Genomic DNA, 23246 nt, shown 5'->3' on the forward strand with positions numbered 1-23246 from the left:
GGCTAACAATAGAAAAGCGCGATATAAATCTAATCCATTATTATTATTATTATTATTATTACAGGTTTTAAATAGGATAAAATCCAATCTGCACCTTGTTAGAATATATAACAAATTGGACCAAGCTATATTTCTAACAAAGACAAATCATTAATTCTTCTAGATTTTCCAGAACAAAAATTTTAAAAGAAATTCAAAAGACTTTGAAATAAGATTTAAATTTGATTCTACAGATTTTCTACATTTGCCAGAATATTTTTTTGGAATTCTAATCATAATAAGTTTGAAGAAATATTTCACAAATATTCTTTGTCGAAAAAACAGAAGCTAAAATGTAGAATTAAATTAAAATGTATTTTTCTATTATTCTTTACAATGAAAAAACAAATACTTGAACATTGATTTAAATTGTCAGGAAAGAAGAGGAAGGAATTTAAAAGCTAATAAGGTACATGTGATTGATTAATTGAATAAGGTACATGTGTTTAAAAATCCTAAAATCATTTTTAAGGTTGTATTTTTTCTCTAAAATTGTCTTTCTGAAAGTTATAAGAAGCAAAGTAAAAAAATAAATGAATTTATTTAAACAAGTGAAGACCAAGTCTTTAAAATATTTTTTGGGATTTTCAAATTCTATTTGAGTTTTGTCTCACTTAGAATTAAAAATGTCGAGTAAAGCGAGACCAGCTTGCTAGTAAATAAATAACATTTATACACAAAATAGAGGCAGTTCACTGGTAAGTGCTGCTATTTGAGCTATTTTTAGAACAGGCCAGTAGGCTACTCATCTGGTCCTTACGGGTGACCTGGTGCCCGCGGGCACCGCGTTGGTGGCCCTGCTCTAGGGAATTAAAAAACAGTTAAAGTAACGTGTTATGCAGGTTACGTAAGATCCCAATTGCGAGTAGAGAATGTGAAAGTTGTTATCTAAGTGACATGTCGTGGAAGAATGTTGCTGCGCTGCACACATGAATGGCTATCCTGTGAATGATTTTAACACGAATCGCGCTGAAAGCCTTTCACAGGCGGCTGAGTTTGCCACTGCAGGAAGACAAATGAAGACTCTGTCAAAACTGCAGAGACCATTGCCATTCATTGAAATCTCATTCACATTCAGACCGCTGTAGCTCAGCTGGTTCACATCGTTGTGGCGGCTGCTCGAAAGGCAAAAAAACAAAAACAAAAACAAAAAAAACACCTGACACCAAGAAACGTGATGTGGAAGGTCTTGGCCCAAGTCCATCAATCTCCTCAGGAGTAGGAGTGGGCGTTCTGGTGGGGGGAACGAGGCTGCAGAAGGACATTGAGATGAAGTCATGTGACACTTCAGCGGTTGACATTTACGTCCTTGAACAGCTATTGTCTCGGTTTTACACTTGCTGTTTGGATTGGATGGTGTTTTTCTATGATGTATTGCTAATTTCCCAATAATAACTTCCAGCTTGGTTTTGGTGGTGAAACTCAGGCGGCAATATTAGGTGCACCTTCACAATCTAATCCAGGGGTGTTCAAAGCTTTTTGACTGGGGGGCGCATTGGGCAAAAAAAAATTGGGCGGGGGCCGAAAGCCAACTGCAAAGTAAACATATGTAGGTATATATATATATATATATATATATATATATATATATATATATATATATATATATATATATATATATATATATATATATATAATTTTATATATAAATTATATATATTTATATAATTTTCTCACCGAAAGCCAACTGCAAAGTAAACATATGTAGGTATATATATATATATATATATATATATATATATATATATATATATTGCAATAGTAACGTCAAATGTTGAATTGTTCTTTTTTTGCCATGGTGTACTGTTGTGGATGAGTATGGAGTTCTTTGCGTGGATGATGATGTCTGTGGGGAGTTTTGACAGAGCAGAAACGTGCGAACTAGTTGGGAGTTTCCTCCTCTCCCAGCTTGCTAGCCTCAACCTGAACCTTGGTATTTACCGTGATGACGGACTGGCAGTGTGCCGCGCCTCGCCAAGGAGCAGCGAGAACACCAAGAAGCGCATATGCCAAATCTTCAAAGAAAACGGCCTACGGATCACGATTGAAGCCAACAAGCAAACCGTCAACTTCCTCGACGTCACTTTCAACCTGAGAAATAACAGCTACCAACCATTCACGAAACCCAACACAACACTCCAATACGTGCACCATGACAGCAACCACCCACCCACCACCACGAAAAGAATACCTACCGGAATTAATAAAAGGCTATCGATGCTGTCATCTAGCAAAGCTGAATTCGACCAAGCAACCCCCCCGTACCAGAAAGCACTTGGTGAAAGCGGATACAACTTCACCCTCACCTATGAACCCACTCCAGGAAACCAACCAAAAAAGAGCAGAAAACGAAACAACATCATCTGGTACAACCCCCCATTCAGCAAAAACGTCTCAACCAACATCGGCCGCAAGTTCCTCACTCTGATCGACAAACACTTCCCCAAAGGCAACACCCTAAGAAAAATATTCAACAAGAACAACATTAAATTGAGCTACAGCTGTATGAATAACGTACAACAAATCATTTCAAACCACAACAAAGCAATTGCAAAAGGACTGCCTACCCCCAGACTAAACGACTCTGAAACCAATAAGGAATGTAACTGTCGCAAGAAACCTGATTGCCCTCTCAACGGGGGGTGCTTACAGACATCAGTCGTTTACCAAGCAAAGGTAATACGCAAGGACATTAACACATCCGACACGTACGTAGGATTAACCGAAGGAGCGTTCAAAACAAGATGGAATAATCACAACGCCTCCTTTGGAAACCAGACTTTGCGGAATTCTACAGAATTCAGCAAATACATTTGGAACCTCAAAGACAATAATGTTGAATATTCAATAACATGGCAAATTCTTGCATCCAGCACACCTTACAACAGTGGTAATAAAAGATGCAACCTATGCTTAAAAGAGAAACTGTTTATTATATATCATCCAGATCTATCATCCCTCAACAAGTGCAGTGAAATCATTTCAACATGCCGCCACAGACGGAAACACCTCCTAGGCAACACATGAGCCAATCACCACACCGTACGCCTGCCTGTACCCACCCACTCTGTGCCCTATATAAACCATTGTATGTGAATACTTCCATTAAAATCTCCTGATGATTGAGGGAACCCCTCATGAAACAGTTCTGTAGAGATGAAGCAGTCTTGTGATTTTTCCCACACCTACATATTGCGCTCTACCACGGTATCGAGCACTATTCTCTGGATAATCCAATCAAGACATATATATATATATATATATATATATATATATATATATATATATATATATATATATATATATATATATATATATATATATATATATATATATATATATTCCTACATATGTTTACTTTGCAGTTGGCTTTCGGCTCCCCGCCCAATATATATATATATATATATATATATATATATGTTTCCCTCTTACACACATGTAATAGGGATGTGTACTATGGCTTTGAGTTGTTTTTTTCTCTTGGCCTCAGTCTGGACCCTCTCTACAGACTAATTTTTTTATTTAATTTTATTTTAATGTTTTATTTATTTATTTTATTTTATTTTTTTGTCCTGTCCAGCTTCTCAGGCAAATCACATAGTTGATGTAGATGCCCATATCGGCTGTTCCGATTTACTTTACAAAAGAGAAGTGTAGGGTACTTCTCTTGTTGCCTTATTTGAATTTGACTTTATTAAATGTATTTATATTATCATTTGGTGCAGCCGGGCCGGAGCAGGAGGGGATAGAAAGAGAAAAAAAGGAAGACAGAGGGGGAAATTGTGGGGATAAGAGGGGGATTAGACAGAGAGACAAAAACAACAGCAAACACAACAATAACAACAAAAACAACAAAAACAATAGAACAACACCAGCGCATACGATATGTACAAATATGATAGTAAAAGTGATAGAAAAGAAGCAATTAGTGAAATAAATAATAATATAGAAATGTCAATAAGCATTTTTACACTACAACTGAAGCAATACAAATACCAATACAAAAGGGGCTATTGATTATGAACAATACCAATGGTTCACTTCTATTATCAACAATACAGTTGTCTTTTATTTTTTTTTCCCATTCCTCCCACTTGTTTACCTGTATCTCACCTTTTTTGTAAGGGGTGCCGGAAGTTGGCAGACCCGTCAGCAATCCTGTTCTGCCTCCCTGTAATGTTTGTCTGATCTTGAATGGAATTGTGCTGAAAATTTAAATTTCCCCTCGTGGATTAATAAAGTATGTCTGATTTGGATTCGAATTCGGATATATATATATATATATATATATATAGTTATTCATACATATACATGTGTATATACAGTATATCAATATATACATTTATGTATACATTTATATATATATATATATATATATATGTACAGTATGTGTGTGTTTCATTATATGAATTATTATATTATAATGCATATTATAATAATATAATGGATAAATAATTAGGCAGAACAGTGAAAGAGGGATTAGTGCGTCTGCTTCACATTACGAAGGTCCTGAGTAGTCCTGGGTTCAATCCCGGGCTAGGGATCTTTCTGTGTGGGGTTTGCATGTCCTCCCCGTGACTGCGTGGGTTCCCTCCGGGTACTCCGGCTTCCTCCCAATTCCAAAGACATGCACCTGGGGATAGGTTGATTGGCAACACTAAATTGGCCCTAGTGTGTGAATGTTGACCATCTATCTGTGTTGGCCCTGCGATGACGTGGCGCCCCTTGCAACCCCAAAAGGTAATAAGCGATAGAAAATGGATGGATGGATATATAATTAATAATTATTATAATTACATATTAATAGTATGTGAAAGTTCCACTTCTACCTTGTTTACTTCTGTGACGATCTCTTTAAAGCTTGTAATCAATTAGAAATATCAAACAGCTAAAACTCAAACATGGATTCATGTGGACAGTGTTTTGCATTTTTCCCATCATGCCTTGCAATGGCTTTAAAAGGGTGTAATTTCGATTTTTTTATTTTTTTTTAATGGTGATTGAACATTTTTATTTATTTTTTTTTTTTTTAATAATATCCGCAAAGTATGTTTTTTTTTTGTGCTGGTAGATTTTTTTTCTGCACAATGATTAGGATAAGTTGTTTTGATTGGGTCCTATAAGTAATTGGTGCTCGGGGGGGATTTCGGGAGATTTTCGGGAGAAAATTTGTCCCGGAAGATTTCCAGGAGAGGCGCTGAATATTGGGAGTCTTGGCAAGTATGACTGCAGCCAAGTTCTTTCCGCTACGGCGTGGCCCCAGTGTCAAAAAGGAAGTGTTTACATTAATCGGTCGTTAAAAAAATGAGTGCTGTTATTTAAATTTATAGTTAACGCGTTATTACCTCGTTAACTTTGACAGCATATAGTCCATGGACACAGGAGAGCTTTGGGGTCAAACTGTCAATTTCTGTTCATTTCATTTTACTATTGACTTCGTTTTGCTCACATAATTATATGTAATTAAAGAGAATAAGGAAAAAATAAATAATTATGTTTATATTGTAAAATTGTCTTATAATAATAGTAGTGCGGTCAATCAATTAACAATTCATGTCAGATTTATCACAGGGTTGATGTGGATTGGTTTGATTATTCGCTATTAAATATATATATTTTTTGGTTTCTATAATTGTGTTCCATGTTGCATGAGCAAAGACTGTCATTAAAGAAAAGAAAATCTTGTATTTGCACTTATTTTGTTCATTAAACACTTTTAACATCTTGTTCATCATAATAAAGTTTGTTTTTTGAGACAAACATTTAACCACACCAATGTGGACCTGCTCTTCATTTTGTACTTTTACTTTAGTCATTTACAAATGTGTTGCTACAGACATTTCAGGAATTGTTTTATCATTCTTCACTGCAGAAGGGTGAATCGCCATATATTTTTCAATCAGAAAAACAATTATTATAGAAAATCTGAATTAATATGCATGTGTCAAACCGTTAAAAAAGTTTGTTTGTACAAATGTTGGTTTTGTTTTCCTAACATCTCTGTGGTGTGTTATCCAATTACAATCATGATCAACAATTGAAATGCAAAACTCACAAAATAATTCAATGATCTTGCAAACTCTCCAAGTAAAAAAGTATCAGATACCATTCCTCTATTTACTTGGTATGAATACTAACATTTTTAGTATCTGCTACCTTTACTCTGGACATTTTCTCTGCTTTGGAATGACCGGAAGGCAACAGCCAATGTACTTCAGTTTCTGGTGTTAACAGTTTCTAAAATAATGACCAGCAATGTTTAGCCACTATTTGTGTCATTGTGCTGCCTAACCAAAGTTGAAAAGACCTATTAAGGCCCATTTCCTACCACTTTTTGTCAGTTAAAATATTGTTTCCCTCGACATCCTTTCTTTCAGCTCTACATTCAGACAACTACCCTTACCATCTCCATGAACCTGAGTGCCTCAGTAGCACTGGGCATGCTCTACATGCCCAAGGTGTACATCATTATCTTCCACCCTGAGCTGAACGTACAGAAGAGGAAACGTAGCTTCAAGGCGGTGGTCACAGCCGCTACGATGTCATCACGTCTGTCCCAGAAGCCCAGTGAAAGACCCAATGGAGAAGCCAAGACTGAGCTGTGTGAGAACCCTGCCACTGACCCCATGAGTGAGTACTCCTTTATAATATCATGTTAACTGTTCACAATGGTATCTAGAAACATTCATACATAAACTAAAAACTGATAAGCCTGACAGTTTATCTTTTTTCTCCTTTAGTTGTCAAAGCCTGTACTGTTGGACTTCTTTAGGATCTACATTTATATCTGTGCTATTGAGGTTTTTTAATGGTTTTCCCAAGAGTGTTGAGTGGTGTGTCTTACTGCTACTTCTCATATATATCTTAGAGTTCCTTTCCTGCACTAGAAAATCCCATTTGGTCGATTTAATTGGTTGTGTGCTGCGGTAAAAAGTGTGTTTAAGGCTTCATAGAAGGGGTCTGCGGTTATCTGCAAGACCTGTAACCTAAGTGTGCTGGATGAGGAAGTGGGACAGAAACATTTGAAGAAGGACAGTTCTATTAATGAAGTGGAAGAAATAATGTCTTTAGAACATTGTTACTCAAACCACCCCTCATCTGACTCAGCAGTCTGTAGGATTATTTAGGGTAATAGTCTGTGCGGTCCAAATACAATATTGTGACAAAAGTATTTGGACATGTACAGCTGATCTCAACACCTTAGACCAGGGCTAATTAACCTGTGGCCCCAAATCCCACCTGAGACTGAAATCATATCAGACCCTGGGGTCAGTTCAAAACCTGGGAGACAAGCATTTTTGCAATAAATTTGTAAAATCACTTAAGTGCTCCTGTTATACGGAGGAACTTGGACCACTGTGAACACATTGAATTTACAGTTTAACCTTGCTAGCAAACATAAAACATTGGTAATCAAACTTGTGATTTACATAACGAAGGCATTACACAAAGCCCCCCTTTAAGTCCTCTCCTTTTTCGTAATCATAATTGGTTTTGTATTGTGATTTATGTAACGAAGGTATTGACGTAGCTTGTTTACTTCAGAATTTATACTAGTGGTGTTAGCATACTTGCCAACTCTCCCGGATTTTCCGGGAGACTCCCGAAATTTAGCGCCTCTCCCGAAAACTTCCCGGGACAAATTTTTTCCCGAAATTCAGGCGGCGCTGGAGGGGGCGTGGCCTCCAGCTCCATGCGGACCTAAGTGACGTGTGGACAGCCTGTTTTCACGTCCGCTTTCCCACAATATAAACAGCGAGCCTGCCCAATGACGTTATAACTGTAGAATGATTGAGGGCGAGTTCTTGTTTTCTTATGTGGGTTTATTATTAGGCAGTTTCATTAACGTCCTCCCAGCGCGGCAACAACACACAACCACAGCTGTCACGTTTTCGTCTACCGTAAAGCAGTTTGTCTGCCGTAAACAGCATTGTTGTGACACTCTTAAACAGGACAATACTGCCATCTACTGTACATGCAGATGGTTAGAAAAGATGGACAATTCAACCCTTAACTCAACAATGAGTGTTAAGTGTGTGTATATGTGTAAATAAATGAACACTGAAATTCAGGTATTTCTCTTATATATATATATATATATATATATATATATATATATGTATATGTATATATATACATATATATATATATATATATATATATATATATATATATATATATATATATATATAATAAATACACTTATATATATAGCTAGAATTCAATGAAAGTCAAGTATTTTGTATATATTTTACACATATTTATATATTATATTTATTTATATATTATATATATTTTCTTATATAATATATATATATATACAAATGTATATATATATGGGAAATAGTTGACTTTGTGAATCTAGTTGTAAATATACTCATCCCCTCTTAACCACGCCCCGCCCCCAACCACGCCCACGCCCCACCCCCCACCTCCCAAAATCGAAGGTCTCAAGGTTGGCAAGTATGGGTGTTAGTCAATGTTACATTTTAGTTTCTCTCTTTTTCATCATGTTGGCAATTCAACTGGTAGGCTGTGAGTTTAGTTCAAAAAAACTTGTGAGGGACTCACTTTTTTTTTGCAAATTCCTAAAAACACTAAAGTGCTGTCATTGAGATGATCATTGACCGTTTTTTTGCAGAAGATCCTTAAAAACAATAGAGCACTCCTGTAACCCTGACAAAATATATAGACCGAAATTAAATGTCTACGGTAAAGGATGCTGGTTGTTTTGACTATACAACATAAGAATATTAATAAGAAGTCCAGCCCCGGTCCTTACATTTCTGGAAATATGGCCCCCAAAACTACTGTAAATAGTTGAATATCCCTGCCTTAGACATAGACCAACACACAACTACAACGCAAATCAGATATTCAACAGACCAGCTCAATGGGGTTAACATGGGGAGACTGCACTGACTTTGACACTCTTGTTCTTTTTTCCTGCGGCACTTCCAGTTGGACTTGTGTTTTAGGATGAACCTCTGACCAACAAGGTGCACACTGTACCAGAGGGTAGTGCATGGCACTGCAGAATGCAGTGGTAGCTGTTTGTTGGCTGATTTGGGGTTGATCACTATTAACAGTTAATTGCTCTTAAAAACCAATTTACTTTTTTTCCATGGGCAAAATCAAATCAAGTATTTTGCTAGTAGTCTGATGTGGTTCCAAGTTGAGCTATATAAGTGACATGCACCCCTGCTAGTAGTTCACTTATTGGTGGTTTCATCATTTCCACACTGTTGCAACCTTTGATGATTAATAGCTGGAAATGAAGAAACTCATTAGTTCTTATTGCTGGGCACTGAACCACACATTCTCCACACTTTCCACTTTGCAGTCATCTGTTCAACACCACTAGCCCTAAACCCTGACATTTGCTTACCCTTGTTCTTGAGTGTCGTCGTTTGTTTCTTCGTCTCATTATAACTCTGTGGTGGTGCTGTTTTATCTGCAGCATTATTTTAAAATCACCCTCTCCCCGTAAACAGAGGCAAGTAGCCTCTAGCTGAGCCAACACAATATTCATTCTTGCATCTTGCCAAGACCTTTTTGGACAACACATACAAGCCCTCTGGCCTCTGACATGAAAGTTAAAACCATTACAATGTGGCAAACAGGAAACACCTCTGTATTTGTTCTAATTTACAACTCGTGTAGGGGTTATGGTAAAGTGTCCAGTAGAAAGGCAGGGTCGGACCAGATGGTGCTGTATAAATGTTTATTGACAAATGTGTTATTTTGTAATCCGCCAAGGCGAATTGCTGTCAGTGACAAGTATGTCATTTAAACAGTGGCTACTGTCTGACCGGCAAATTGGATTTTTTTTTTTTTCATTGTGTTTTGGTGCTTTAAACCTCAGGGACATTCAATTTTAATTATTTTCAAATCCAAACAGGAAATTAAATTCCTTGAGTTTTTGAAGGCCGTAAAATATTTTGGATTCAACTTTTGAGAAAGGAAGGCCTTACAGTCCAGTTGGAAAAGTGCTAAAGAGCTAAAGAGCAAGTGTGCTAAATTGATGCATATAATTAGCGCGATGAAGGAAGAAAATACACGTCTCACTTGGCCGAATAAGTTAAAGTTGTGAAGACTGTGTGGCATAACGATGCCGGATTTGTTCCTCCTTAGATGCGTCGGCAAGAACACAGCAAAAGGTAAGAAATAACGATTTATTAAACTCAAAACAGGCTAGAACAAAAACACTGGTGCTAAGAGAAAAAAAGCAAACACATGGCGCTAGTATTGAGGCTAGGAATAACAAACAAAACACAAACACTTGGCACGAAGGCACAAAGAGAGAAAACAAAACGACTGTCATGAAAGCTAGGAATAAAATACAGCTTAGCATGAGAGCTAGCGAGTAATAGAATCGATAGCAGTCGTCACTAGTTGCGTATAAGCAAATTAGGATCCCAGGCAGAACAACGAAAAGGGGCCAGCTAAATAAGGCAGTAATCAAGATAGAAATAGGTGTGCTTTCAAAAGAAAGGGGCAGGTGAACTAATAAGCTACCATGGTGACAAAGCAATCAGGAAATAAGGAGTCAGACGGAGAGTGATACAAAAATGGAAACAAAACAACAGTCTGTGAAGATCCAAGAAGCAGATCGCAACAAAAGTGCTGCTATTATTGCACGTAGCCCTATTGCACAAGTAGTTACATTAACAGATGTGTTTAAGCATGGGCATTTGCACCAAAAACAGCATACATAAGTTTATTTATGTATGAAATGTTGCACAAAATATGACTACATAACTTTAGAATATAAATAAGAATAAAAAAAAAAACAAAGTCTTCGGAGAGCTTTTTTGAAAAAGGGTAAAGGTTTGGGCTCTCACTAATTCAGCTTTACTTTTCATGCACTTTTTTCATGCATTTTATCTGCCACACGTGAAAGGCCAGTCTTTGATAATCATGCCTGGATTAAAGTGTCCCCTGGTGCAAAAAAAGGTTGGGGATCCCTGGTCTAATGTAAAAAAAAAAAAAATGATGATCTTTAACTTTGGTGACTTTTGGCTTTTCTCAGTGCATATAGAATGTTGTCATCATAGTTAACTGTACATCCATCATCGGCTGATTATCTTTCTTGTTAGTATGAAAAGAAAGATGACTGACAGCTCATGCAAATCTCACATCATAAGACCCTGAACGCCTCCTCTCCCGCATCGTGTCTAATCACGCGGAGCGATCACGGCGCCCACAGGTGCAGCAGCCCCTCAAAAGCCGTCTTTGAATGATGTCTACGGAATGACTGATTTTCCTGGGAATCTCTCCAAACAGCACCAACAGTTGTCACACTCATCTGTCAGGAGTGGAATAAGCTTTTACAGTGTGTACACACGGCTGATGGAGCAGATATATTCTCCGTAGGGGGTGGTCCAAACCATCTCCTACAACTGTCTCTGTGGCACATCACAAGTTCCCAAGCGAGTCAGCCGATCTCCAGGATGCCATCCCAAAAGTGCATCGTGTCATCTGCTGTGTGGGCCTTTCACCTCCATGAATGTCTTCTCGCCTCATCTCTCCACTGCCCGAGCACCCTTTCGTCCCTCTTGACCTTTTTTTTTGCAGCAGTGGAAGTGACATTCATTAATGGCGAATTTATGTGCATGACCGCCCGAAACCTGAACTGTGGCGCCACCATCCCCGGAGACTGTCCGTCAATGCCCGTAACCATCAGAGCGCCAAATACCTCGCTTTTAGCGCCTGTCAGCCCTGGAGGAGACGACTCGGAGTGATTTATAGGATTATGAAGATGAGCGGTACTGCAGCTTTGCACTGCTATTGATGTGGTTTAATAGCCTCACAGAAAAAGTGGGATTTTCTTTAATTCAAAAACGCTCATCACTCACTGTCCTCGACTTACACAGCAATCACAATGCATGTGAACGCAACGTGTTTATTCCTGTCTTTCTTCTCCAGTGGTAAAGTTGGGGTAACTCACAGTGTTGTGTCCACTTGTTACTGATATTTGGTATTTGATATTTGATATTTGGAGTTACAACATGGGATTTTCTCCTATGTCCCACTCTCCCTTGTGGAGGGGGTCCGGTCCGGTCCGATCCGGTGGCCATGTACTGCTTGCCTGTGTATCGGCTTGGGGACATCTCTGCGCTGCTGATCCGCCTCCGCTTGGGATGGTTTCCTGCTGGCCCCGCTGTGAACGGGACTCTCGCTGCTGTGTTGGATCCGCTTTGGACTGGACTCTCGCGGCTGTGTTGGATCCATTATGGATTGAACTTTCACAGTATCATCTTAGACCCCGCTCGACATCCATTGCTTTCCTCCTCTCCAAGGTTCTCATAGTCATCATTGTCACCGACGTCCCACTGGGTGTGAGTTTTCCTTGCCCTTATGTGGGCCTACCGCGGATGTCGTAGTGGGTTGTGTTGTGGTTTGTGCAGCCCTTTGAGACACTAGTGATTTAAAGCTATATAAGTAAACATTGATTGATTGATTGATTGAAGACGACGATATCTCAAGCGTGTTATTTTTTATGATTTCTCTCAGATGTTTTTGTGTGAGTCAAGCAAAAACTAAAAGGGCTGTTTGGAACTGACACTGACATCGTAAAACCTTTGGTCCGTCGGCCAAATCAAGCAAACATTTTTTGCAGCAAATTCCTAAAAGACTAGAGTGCTCCTGCTTTAGAAAATAATTTGGACCACTGTAAACACATTGGTGGATCTTTGCATTGACATTTTAACCTCAATGGCGAACATACAACACTGGGGTCCAAACTCGTGATGTACATAACTGAGGTATTCCTCAAGGCACCCCTTTAAGTCCACTTTTTGGGGGTTACAACATGGGATTTATGTAAGTAGGGTCTTATTGTTGTTTACTTCAGATGCAGTCAGTAGTCATTTGTTCAGCTGCTTTAGTTATACTAGTGGCGTTCCTCAAGGTTCTATTTTAGGTCCTCTTTTTTTTTTTCATCATTTGGGCTATTCAACTGGTGGCTCGTGAGTTTAGTTCCAAAAACCTGTGAGACTCACATTGTTGCAAGCAGATACTTAAATCAGTTGAGTGCTGTCATAGAGATAATTGTTGAACATTATTTTGTTTGCAGAACGTCCTTTAAAACAGCATAATGTTGCTGTTACTCTGACAAAATATTTTGACCAAAATCAAACGTTTACTGTAGAGCAGGGGTAGGGAACCTATGGCTCCAGAGCCAGATGTGGCTCTTTTGATGACTGCACCTGACTCTCAGATAAATCTTAGCTGACATTGCTTAACACGGTATGTAATGAATAATTCCACTGGTAATCACAGTGTCGAAAATAACGTTCAAAATACAAAACTTTATCATCCATTTTAATCCATCCATCCGGTTTCTACCGCACCTGTTCAAGAAGTCGCATTAATGGTAAGAAGTATTTTATTTATTGTTGGTTAGCTTCAGAATAACAATGTTATTAAAAAGAAAAGGAGACTTATTATACTCAAAAAATGTTGGTCTTACGTAAAAATGCACGCATTTAGTTGTATTCAGTCCTAAAAAAAAATATCATATGGCTTTCCGGCAATACTTTTTAAAATATTTGGCTTGTATGGCTCTCTCAGCCCAAAAAAATCCCCGACCCCTGCTGTAGAGGATGCTGGTTCTCCTGGAAAATATCAAATAAGAATAATAGTAAAGGAGAAATCCGGCACTTTGGCCATTAGATTTCTGGAAATGTGTGCCCTAAAACAATTTATTTGATTATCTCTGCCTTAGAGTATTAAATAAACATATTTAACCACAAAAAGCCTGATTTACTAAGAACTTAGAATACCACGTGCGAAACAGTGTGTGCAATCTATAAAATAGCGTGTACTATTAGTGGGTGTGTTGCATGAAAGAGTTGCAGACTGTCCACACCCGGTCAGTCATGGGCGGGCAAGGCTTACTCTATGAGCTGGCCTGGGCTGGAAGCTGTTTATTCTATTTTATTTATTTATTTTTTACATCGGAGGAGGTCAAATAAGACTGTGAGTAATCAAAACAAAGGCACATTGACTAAGATAATAAAACAAGTATTGTTAGTAAAAGTATAAATACGAGACAAAGACGTTGACAGAAACTAATCCAATCATATTTAATTTCGTCTTGTCAATGGGTGGAACACATTTGGAATATATCAAATTGCAGCTCTTAAGTGGCGTTCATTGAAAGAGGGGTAGGTGTTAGGTAAGAGCGAGAGCCAATCAGATGCTATTCTTTGCGGGATAAGGAAGTCACCGCCAAAAACCAATACTGTATGTGTGGCTTTAACATGTAATATTTTTACACCAGGGTGATGGTGAACAGGAAACATTTCACATTTACTGCTATTATGCCATGCAGGCATCGATTTGACACAACTGTAAGTCAAAAGGATTATTTGTTGCTATTACTTTTGCGCCAAAAACTGATTCTGTGTCAAAAATTGATTCAACATGCTATGAAAGCGCATAAACACTTTCGGGCTTCTTCTGTTCGCAACTGGTTAGTAACTGTCAGGCTTGTCCCTGACACTTTGGTTATGTTTTATTTTTTCCTCTGTGTTTGTCTTTATTTCCTGTCAGCGCTTTTATTTTGGTTGTTTCTGCTTTTCTCCCTGAGCGCTGTTTCCCCTTAGCTGCGGCTGATTGGCACCTGCCACACCTGTGTCAATCAGCCGGCTGCTATTTAAACCTGCTTTGCCCTCCTGTCAGGGCTGGAGTATTGTCGTTGTAGCAGTAGCTACTGCCTGTATGTTGTATCTGGATAGCTGTTAGCCGTTTCCTGTATGTTGTGAGCTGTCTTCTTGTTCCTCGTTCCCTGTTTTCCTGGTATCCTGTTTCCTGTCTCCTAGTTCCCTGGTTTTACCTTTATTTTGGACATTAAAATTATGTTTTTTTGCACCAAGCCCCTCTCTGCATCTTGGGGTTCTTCACCAACATTTTGTGACAGTAACTACATGTATGACCAAACACTTACAGTAGTGGTTATCGTAAAGATACGTGTTTGAAATTATTTAAGTAGGCTGACCAGATTCTGAATTCCCAAAAAGAGGACTTTTATATGCGTGCCAAGGCGGGCAGCAAGCCAAGGCCGGGACTAGGTGAAATTTTGCCAATGATACTTGAACTTGCTTTATAAATAATATATTTATTTAAATAAAACATTTTCCTCCTCTGCTGACACCAGTGTTGGGGCTAAGAATTTTCAAAATGAGGTCCTATGGACCCCATCAAGTCATAAAAATGGGTCCCACTTTATTGTAAGCGTTTTGAAAACAAATGATAGATGTATACATTGTTACAATGTGAGACACTGTATGTCTCACATTGTATATTGTGTTTTGGAAAAAAGGTTGTCATAAATGTTAATTCACAAAAGAAAGTATTAAAAAAAAAGAATACATATGTGTTTACATATGTAAATGTATTCAGTTATAAACATTCATTCACTTTCTTCTTTCCTTCACTGATCTAAATTTTACCGCTACTGGTAGTTTTTTCTATGTTTTCATTTAATAAGTTGTAGGTGTATTTATTTCAGTATAAAAGTGTAAAAAGGGTTTTGCTTCGGTCATGAAATGATGATAATGGTGTGCCAGGGCATACATACAATACATTGTATATTTAACGCTTAAATCTCTGGAGTCCTACGTCAACTTCAGATCCATTCCTCATTTCAAAATGTTTTAGGTGTTTTTATGGGGGGTTTTTTTGGTTTGTTTTCCGCCCCGTTTTGTCAGGTAAAACTGTTTTTTGTTTTTTCATGGCAAACACCCAAATAATGTAAAATCTTCCACCACCATTATTTTCAAGTGGAATATTTGATGTGACGTAATCGGGGTTGAGGTAGTGGTGGTGGTGGTGTGTGTGTGTGGGGGGGAAAGAGTTAGTGTTGCAAGGGGTTTTGGGTATTTGCTCTTTCGTGTTATGTTGTGTTACGGTGCGGATGTCTCTCCCGAACTGTATTTGCCATTCTAGTTTGGTGTGGATTCACAGTGTGGCGCATATTTGTAATAGTGTTAAGTTGTTTATACGGCCACCCTCAGTGTGACCTGTATGGCTGTTGACCAAGTATGCCCTGATTAGCAATCAAACCACTATCTCGCTCTCTCTGTCTCTGCCCCTCCCTCACAAATTGTGCTGCGTGTGCACACTTTCACACTTTGTTTTGATTTTAACCCCTTCTAAACCTTATAAGTACATTGAAAATACACGCAACCCTGACTCAATGGTATGGTCAGCTTAATTTTAGACTTTAGCCTGTCCAAAAAATGACAGAGATGGGCTTTCTATGGTAATAATGACATTGTAAAGGATCCGATGTCAATGTGCTAAAAGCTTTTTTGTATAAAAGCTACATACAAAAATTTGTGATATTTATTCATGCACATAATAAATATTATTCAAGTGTTTGGATATATTCATTCAAGCGAGTTGCATATATGGCAATGAAGTTCATGTACTGCTCTGTTAACGTTTTGAAGTAACTTCTATACCCATAAAAGAGTTACATTTACTGTATGATAATAAAGTACTTACAGTACTGTACTGTTTACTTTTTGAAGTTCCCTTAATACCTATAAGACAGTTACATATATGATAATGAAGTACATATACTGCACTGTTAATGTTTTGAAGTAATTTCTATACCCATAAAAGAGTTACAAATATGATAATAAAGTACTTACAGTCCTGTACTGTTTAGTGTTGAAGTACCCTTTAAAAGGCTAAAATCATCTGCACATTTCAAAGTGGCCTTTTGTACCTCAATCATGCTGTTAAATCAGCATCTTGATATGCCACATCTGTGAGGTGGAATGGATTATCTTGGCAAAGAAGAAGAATAGGTATTTTTTTGTTTCGTCAAAGTTTTACATCTTTGAGTTCAATTCATGGAAATTGGAAGCAAAAACAAAAATGTTGCATTCATATTTTTGATTCAGTATATGTATTTTATCTGAAAAACCAAACGTCATGGAAGAAATACTAAAGGACACCAACAATTTGTCTAAATTAACCCTTTAAGTGTCCTAGCAGCTATGAAATAATAGAACGTTGCTGAATAGACAATATGTCCTAATATTTTTTATGTCTGACCGCCCAAAATGTTGACAGACACGTACGTTTGTCCTACGTGTGTCTGCAGCCGTGTGTGGAACTGTCAGTTTGCCCATCCTTCTGACACGTGCTAAATAAAATAAAAAATAATAATAATAATTAAAAAGTGTTTTTGCAAAATTCTGATGAGAGTTAATGAATCACATTGCGCTTGCTAAATATTTATTATTGCATTTTCTCCTCCAAGTATTGTGGGCGTTTTGATATTATGCATAATAATGAAGACAGAGTTGCAGAATAGATTGCACTTTTTATTTCGCTCACTTAACAGATGCAATCCACTTTTCACACGTTTTAGATCAGCTTTGCATGTGCTACCAGGTTTGCATATGTTTAAGTACAAAGCGACCTTTCGTAAATCAGGCCCTCAATACAGGAGCCGTACAGTACGTGACAGAGTCAGCTCCATCTTTCACATGCTCCAGCGGTTCCATCTTGTGCTGCCTGCTGGAGTAAGAGAAACACATTCTACCAGCAATAGGTGGCAAAATGATCGCCTGTATAAACTGACGGACGTCCTCACAAATATCAATAAGAATGATTAAATGCATTGGCGAAAATGTGAATTTTCTGTCCTTGCTTCGATCTTTTTTACATTGTTAAAGTCAAATATAGCCGAGGGGGTAATTGTTCAAGCCTCTGATGGGCACATCAATCAGTCTGAGGTGTAAAAGTAGGCACTATTTTTTCACCTCGGTGCGCCGCTCAAGTACCCACAACCTGTAGAAATGTACATACGGCAGCTTTGCGGTCTGCGTGAGGCTTCGCACATTTCCACATCGACAGTCTTGATACATCTCAACTTTGCAGTGAAAAAGGGCGTATGGCAGGTTTTTTTCAGCGTACACGAGGTTCTTAGTTTTGTGGAAATGTGGCCCCCAAAACAGTTTAGTTGAATATCTCTGCAATGGAGTATTTGAATAAACATACTTAACATACATAGTGAGTGCAGAGCCCTGCAGCCAAAACAAACATTGCAAAGTAACTTTTTATGAATACATACTCGATGCTTTACAGCAGGGGTTTCAAACATGTGGCTCGCTGGCCAATTGCAGCCCGCGAGATGTTATTTTGCGGCCCGCACCTTCATAAGAATATTTGATGTTGGTGCGGCCCGTGAGTTTCATATGAATGACGCTTTACAGCGTCATACTTGTATACCCTCGATTTTTCCGGGAGACTCCCAATTTTCAGTGCCCCTCCAGGGGTAATCATTCTCCCGAAATTCACCCTAACAACAAAAATTAAAGGGGCACTGTGGAGGCACTACCTTTAGTGTCCACTATAATCTGTACAAGCAGCGTGTCAGCTCAGCCGCATGTTGTATTTGGCTTCTGTAGACGCAGTAAGCGACTGCAAGACATAGTTGAGTAACAGCCACACAGGTCACACTGAGGGTGGCCATTAAAACAAGTTTAAAGGGGAACATTATCACAATTTCAAAAGGGTTAAAAACAATAAAAATCAGCTCCCAGTGGATTGTTTTATTTTTCGAAGTTTTTTTCAAAATTTTACACCTCCCGGAATAGCCCTAGAAAAAGCTTTAAAGTTCTTGATTTTCCCTATTTGCGATGTGACTGTCCATTTCCCTGTGACGTCATACAGGGCTGCCAATACAAACAACATGGCGGTTACCACAGCAAGATATAGCGACATTAGCTCGGATTTCAGCGGTTTAAGCGATTCAACAGATTACGCATGTATTGAAACAGATGGTCGGAGTATGGAGGCAGATAGCGAAAACGAAATTGAAGAAGAAATTGAAGATATTGAGTGAATAGCTATTGACGCTATTCGGCCATAGCATGGGTGTACCTAATGAAGTGGCCCATAGCATCGCCGGTAAAATGTGCGGACCAAACGATCAGGACTTTCGCATCTTGTGACACTGGAGCAACTTAAATCCGTCGATTGGCAAGTGGTTGTTTCGCATTAAATGTGGGTATCTAGTTCCAAATGTACATGCAGCAAGCGTAAATAGCACGTTAGCATCGATTAGCGTAGCATGTTAGCATCAATTAGCTGGCAGTCATGCCGTGAGCAAATATGTCTGATTTGCACATAAGTCAATAACATCAACAAAACTCACCTTTGTGATTTCGTTGACTTAATCGTTGCAAATGCATCTGCAGGTTATCCATACATCTCTGTGCCATGTCTGCCTTAGCATCGCCGGTCAAATGTGCAGGCATTCTGGCAAATTCAATGGGGGTCTGGCGGCAGATTTCTTGCCAGTGGTGCAACTTGAATCCCTCTCTGTTAGTGTTGTTACACCCTCCGACAACACACCGACGAGGCATGATGTCTCCAAGGTTCCAAAAAATAGTCAAAAAAACTGAAAATAACAGAGCTGAGACCCAATGTTTCCAATGGGTTGAAAATGAAAATGCCGGCTGTATTACCTCGGCGACGTCACATTCTGACGTCATCCCCTCCAGACCGATAAACAGAAAGGCGTTTAATTCGCCAAAATTCACCCATTTAGAGTTCGGAAATCGGTTAAAAAAATACATAGTCTTTTTTCTGCAACATCAAGGTATATATTGACGCTTGCATAGGTTATGTGATAATGTTCCCCTTTAAAACTGTTACAAATATGTGCCACACTGTGAACCCACACCAAAAAAGAATGACAAACACATTTTGGGAGAACATCCGCACTGTAACACAACATAAACACAACAAAACAAGTACCCCGTATCCCATGGAGCCCTAACTCCTCCGGGTCGCGAGAGTTGACAAGTATGTTGCTAGGGCAGGAAAACCATTCAAAGAAGGTGAATTCATTAAGAAGTGCATGTTAGATTTTTTTAAAGAAATCTTTTCTTGCGGCCCAGCCTCACCCAGTGTCTGCATCCAGTGGACCCCAGGTAAATTGAGTTTGAGACCCCTGCTTTACAGGTTGTATGTAGTTCAACAACTTAAATAGAATTATATCTGTATAAAATATCAAAACGGTACAACGCTAGTCATGCTGTCGCCGCTACAGATTATAATAAGCACAAATTGACCTACACTTGCTGGGAATGGCTGCCTGGCCTTCCTGCTGTATATAGTTAATAGCCAAACGCTGTTGCAGACTCAGTGATGTTTTATTCATCATACTTGCAGCCCAGGAACACAAAATGCTAGAAAGGACTTTAATTGCATAGCCCTGGAGAGTTGGTTACCATGGCAACATTAAAGGCGTACAATGAGAATCTATTGGAATGTGTTTAATTAAGGGAGCGTACGACAACCTTTTTTCATTGTGCTGAGAGAATGACAGCTGTGACTCACACATCTTCGCTGACGGACTGACTGCCTGCCCTTTGTGCCAGTGACGCGCCACCTATAAAATAAATCCCCCACCATCATTTTGAACCTTAAAAACTTCACTTGGTGGAAGTTGTGACGATTTTGCAAGAGAGCTGGCACCTTGAACGGCGAGGTGAGGTCCCACATGAACGCGCTCAGCCACGTTCCCATGGCAATCCTCACTGGGAACACATTGCTCGCCCTAGCCTTTGTTCGCTGCCCTTTTGTGTGTTGTTTGTTTTAATTGTTGGTGGAAATAGAAAGGTGTAGCATTCACATGGAATTGATATGCATGGCTAAATGTGACTGATCACAGCTGATGACAAGAATGCACTCCCAAAAAATTGGCCTGCAAATTAATTTTGCATTGCTCAGAGTTGTTTTTTTCCTTCTTGTTCAGGTCAAGCAACCAAGAAAACATACGTGAGCTACAACAACCTCAGGATCTGAGGTGCCGGAGGGGAGAAACACTGCTTGTCCGTCATTTGTGATTGAAGAGAACGCTAGAGAAGCTCCACAGAAACGGGAGACGAGCGCAGGCATCCCAGCACCACCTGCAGCACCAGTACACTCACACCGGGATGGTGGACCGCATCCCAACCCCATCCAGACTTGAGAGAGACTAGCGGTGCTGTGGGCTGCTGAGGCCTCCTGTTGAAGCAAAGTGTTGACATTATTGACCCGGCCGACCCTGGCGGAGAACAAGCCGCCCGCTAAAAGGGTCACCAAGGACAGTGGATCTGCTTACAAGATACTTTCTTTTAAAATGTCATTAAAGCCATATTCTCTTGGGGTTCTCATTATCTGATTTCTCTCCTGTACTGTTTCTAAGTGATTTTTTTCTTCTGTGCCTCTATTGCTCCAAATACATCGAATTACCTTGAACAGCGAGCTCTGCCACACAATATATTTTTTTTCTTTGCCACAAATCAACTTAAAGGAAAAAAAAGTCAGTCCCATACGGCAAGTTTATTTGAGTGATGGGCGTTGTACGTACATATATTTTTTTTGTAAATATTTGAGAGTATTTTCATGTTTGGAGTACAAAAAATAGATAACAGTCAGTGTTCAGTGGGAGTTGGATGGTTAAGAAAAGCACCACAAAGTGTTGACTTTGCATGTGCCAATGTATGTCTGTTCTATTTGATGTAAGCAAAAACAGTGTAAAAAAAATAAATGATAATAATGATAATGAGCTTTGGCACTCCGGCGCCTTGTTTTCTTTACCCGAACTCGTTCAAAGGACAGAATATGGCTTTAATTTGGTGATGGATTGACTCCCTCCTGTATGTGCAAGCATGTTTGTTTTTCGTAACCCTCCGTTCTGTTACCTAGCAACCTTGTGAGAAACTATGAATATCAGAGCGAACGTGCAAGTTTGTTGTGATGTCTGTCAAATTATGAACATGTAATAAATGCGTTTGTTATCTTTTATACAATGAAAGCACACCGCATATCACAGTTCTTTCAGTGCACGTGTGAGTGGGCTTCATGAGACGTCTAAGCTGATGCATGAACATAATAAGTGTTGTTCATCACTGCAATGTTAACGGATGCAGATGTCATTCTCCCGCCCTCCCTCACCCCCAAACCCCTACTCCTCTAACCAGATCAGTGCTGTCAGTCATGCAGTGAAGATGAGACTTAGCAAGAGAAGTCTACAGTCACACTCCTTTACTCACCCTTCTGCTCTTTTCTGTCTCATCCCATCTTCATCCACCACTGCTGATACTCCTTCCAAGTTCCAGCAGCCGTGTCAGATCAGTTTGTCCCTGCTGAAGTCTGAGCCCTTGCGCCCGCTAAGCTCCTTTTCCTCCATCGCCCTACCTGATTCCTTTATTGATTTTGATAAGTAAGATATCGATGGATAAACATCTCCCTACGATGTGAATTATAGCACTCTGCTAACGTCTTACGAAATCAGTGAATTTGTGGTTTTGGTCACACTTTTACGACCCGTTTGATTATTTTCTTGGCTTGTGGTTGGAAAACATTTTTAGAAAACACAAAATGATAAAAGGCTAACTTGTCAAGTATTCATTAGGGCCTCTCCTTCATATTGTATATTGCAATTACCAGTGGCGGGCTGTGCGTTTCCCACCTAGGCCTTCAGTGATCTCCGTCTTCAATGATCACCTCTCAAAATACCACATTTGATTTGATTTTTTTGATTTTTAGTATGGATTCCCATTATCTGGTTGCCACAACAACCCACTAGTCTTCCTGTGGTCCACATGTTCATTGCTGGAGAAATACTATACAGGAACACATTTACACATCAACAGTGTACAAAACGGTTTATTTTCTGGCGCATTTAAAAAACTATTCAAACGTATCAGTAATTAAAACATATACCGTAAATTTCTCTGCTTGGCTGATGCAACTTCCGGTCAATAATTTTTGATTCAAAGTACACACTTCTGAAATATATATTAACTGTCCTGACCACATGATGGCGATTAATGCACATGTAACAATGCTAATTAAATGCAAGCACACACTTTAACAACAAAAAGTAACAACTTTCAGTTGTAACAGAACAGCTACTGTCAAGAACTTGCAATCTGATTGGCTATCGCAACTGTCTTTCAAGTCTATGTGTTGTCAAATTCATCCGCTAACGATCAAGTTTCAAGTTTATTGTTCTTCGGTCAATGGTCAACAAAGCAAAAAAAACAGTTGTACATTCATAGATTGAAAATAAAAAGTTGTACATTCATAGATTGAAAATAAAAAGTTGTACATTCATAGATTGAAAATAAAAAATGTTACAGACCGAAAGGGTTTAGGCTGAAGTTAAACACTTATTGCGCCTA

General features: G+C 38.9%; 1 protein-coding gene across 1 annotated transcript in view; it reads left to right on the forward strand.

Annotated features, from left to right (window-relative positions):
• Positions 1 to 21874, forward strand: part of LOC133554901 (metabotropic glutamate receptor 7-like) — a 297424-nt gene extending 275550 nt beyond the window's left edge. The window contains exons 9-10 of the mRNA XM_061904168.1: positions 6417 to 6669; positions 20831 to 21874. Coding sequence (XP_061760152.1) covers positions 6417 to 6669; positions 20831 to 20880 — 303 coding nt within the window. The 3' untranslated portion in view covers positions 20881 to 21874. The remainder of the gene's footprint in view (positions 1 to 6416; positions 6670 to 20830) is intronic.
• Positions 21875 to 23246: the final 1372 nt, after the last annotated feature.

This window comes from Nerophis ophidion, linkage group LG06 (genome assembly GCF_033978795.1).
Source record: "Nerophis ophidion isolate RoL-2023_Sa linkage group LG06, RoL_Noph_v1.0, whole genome shotgun sequence".
Lineage (NCBI taxonomy): Eukaryota > Metazoa > Chordata > Actinopteri > Syngnathiformes > Syngnathidae > Nerophis > Nerophis ophidion.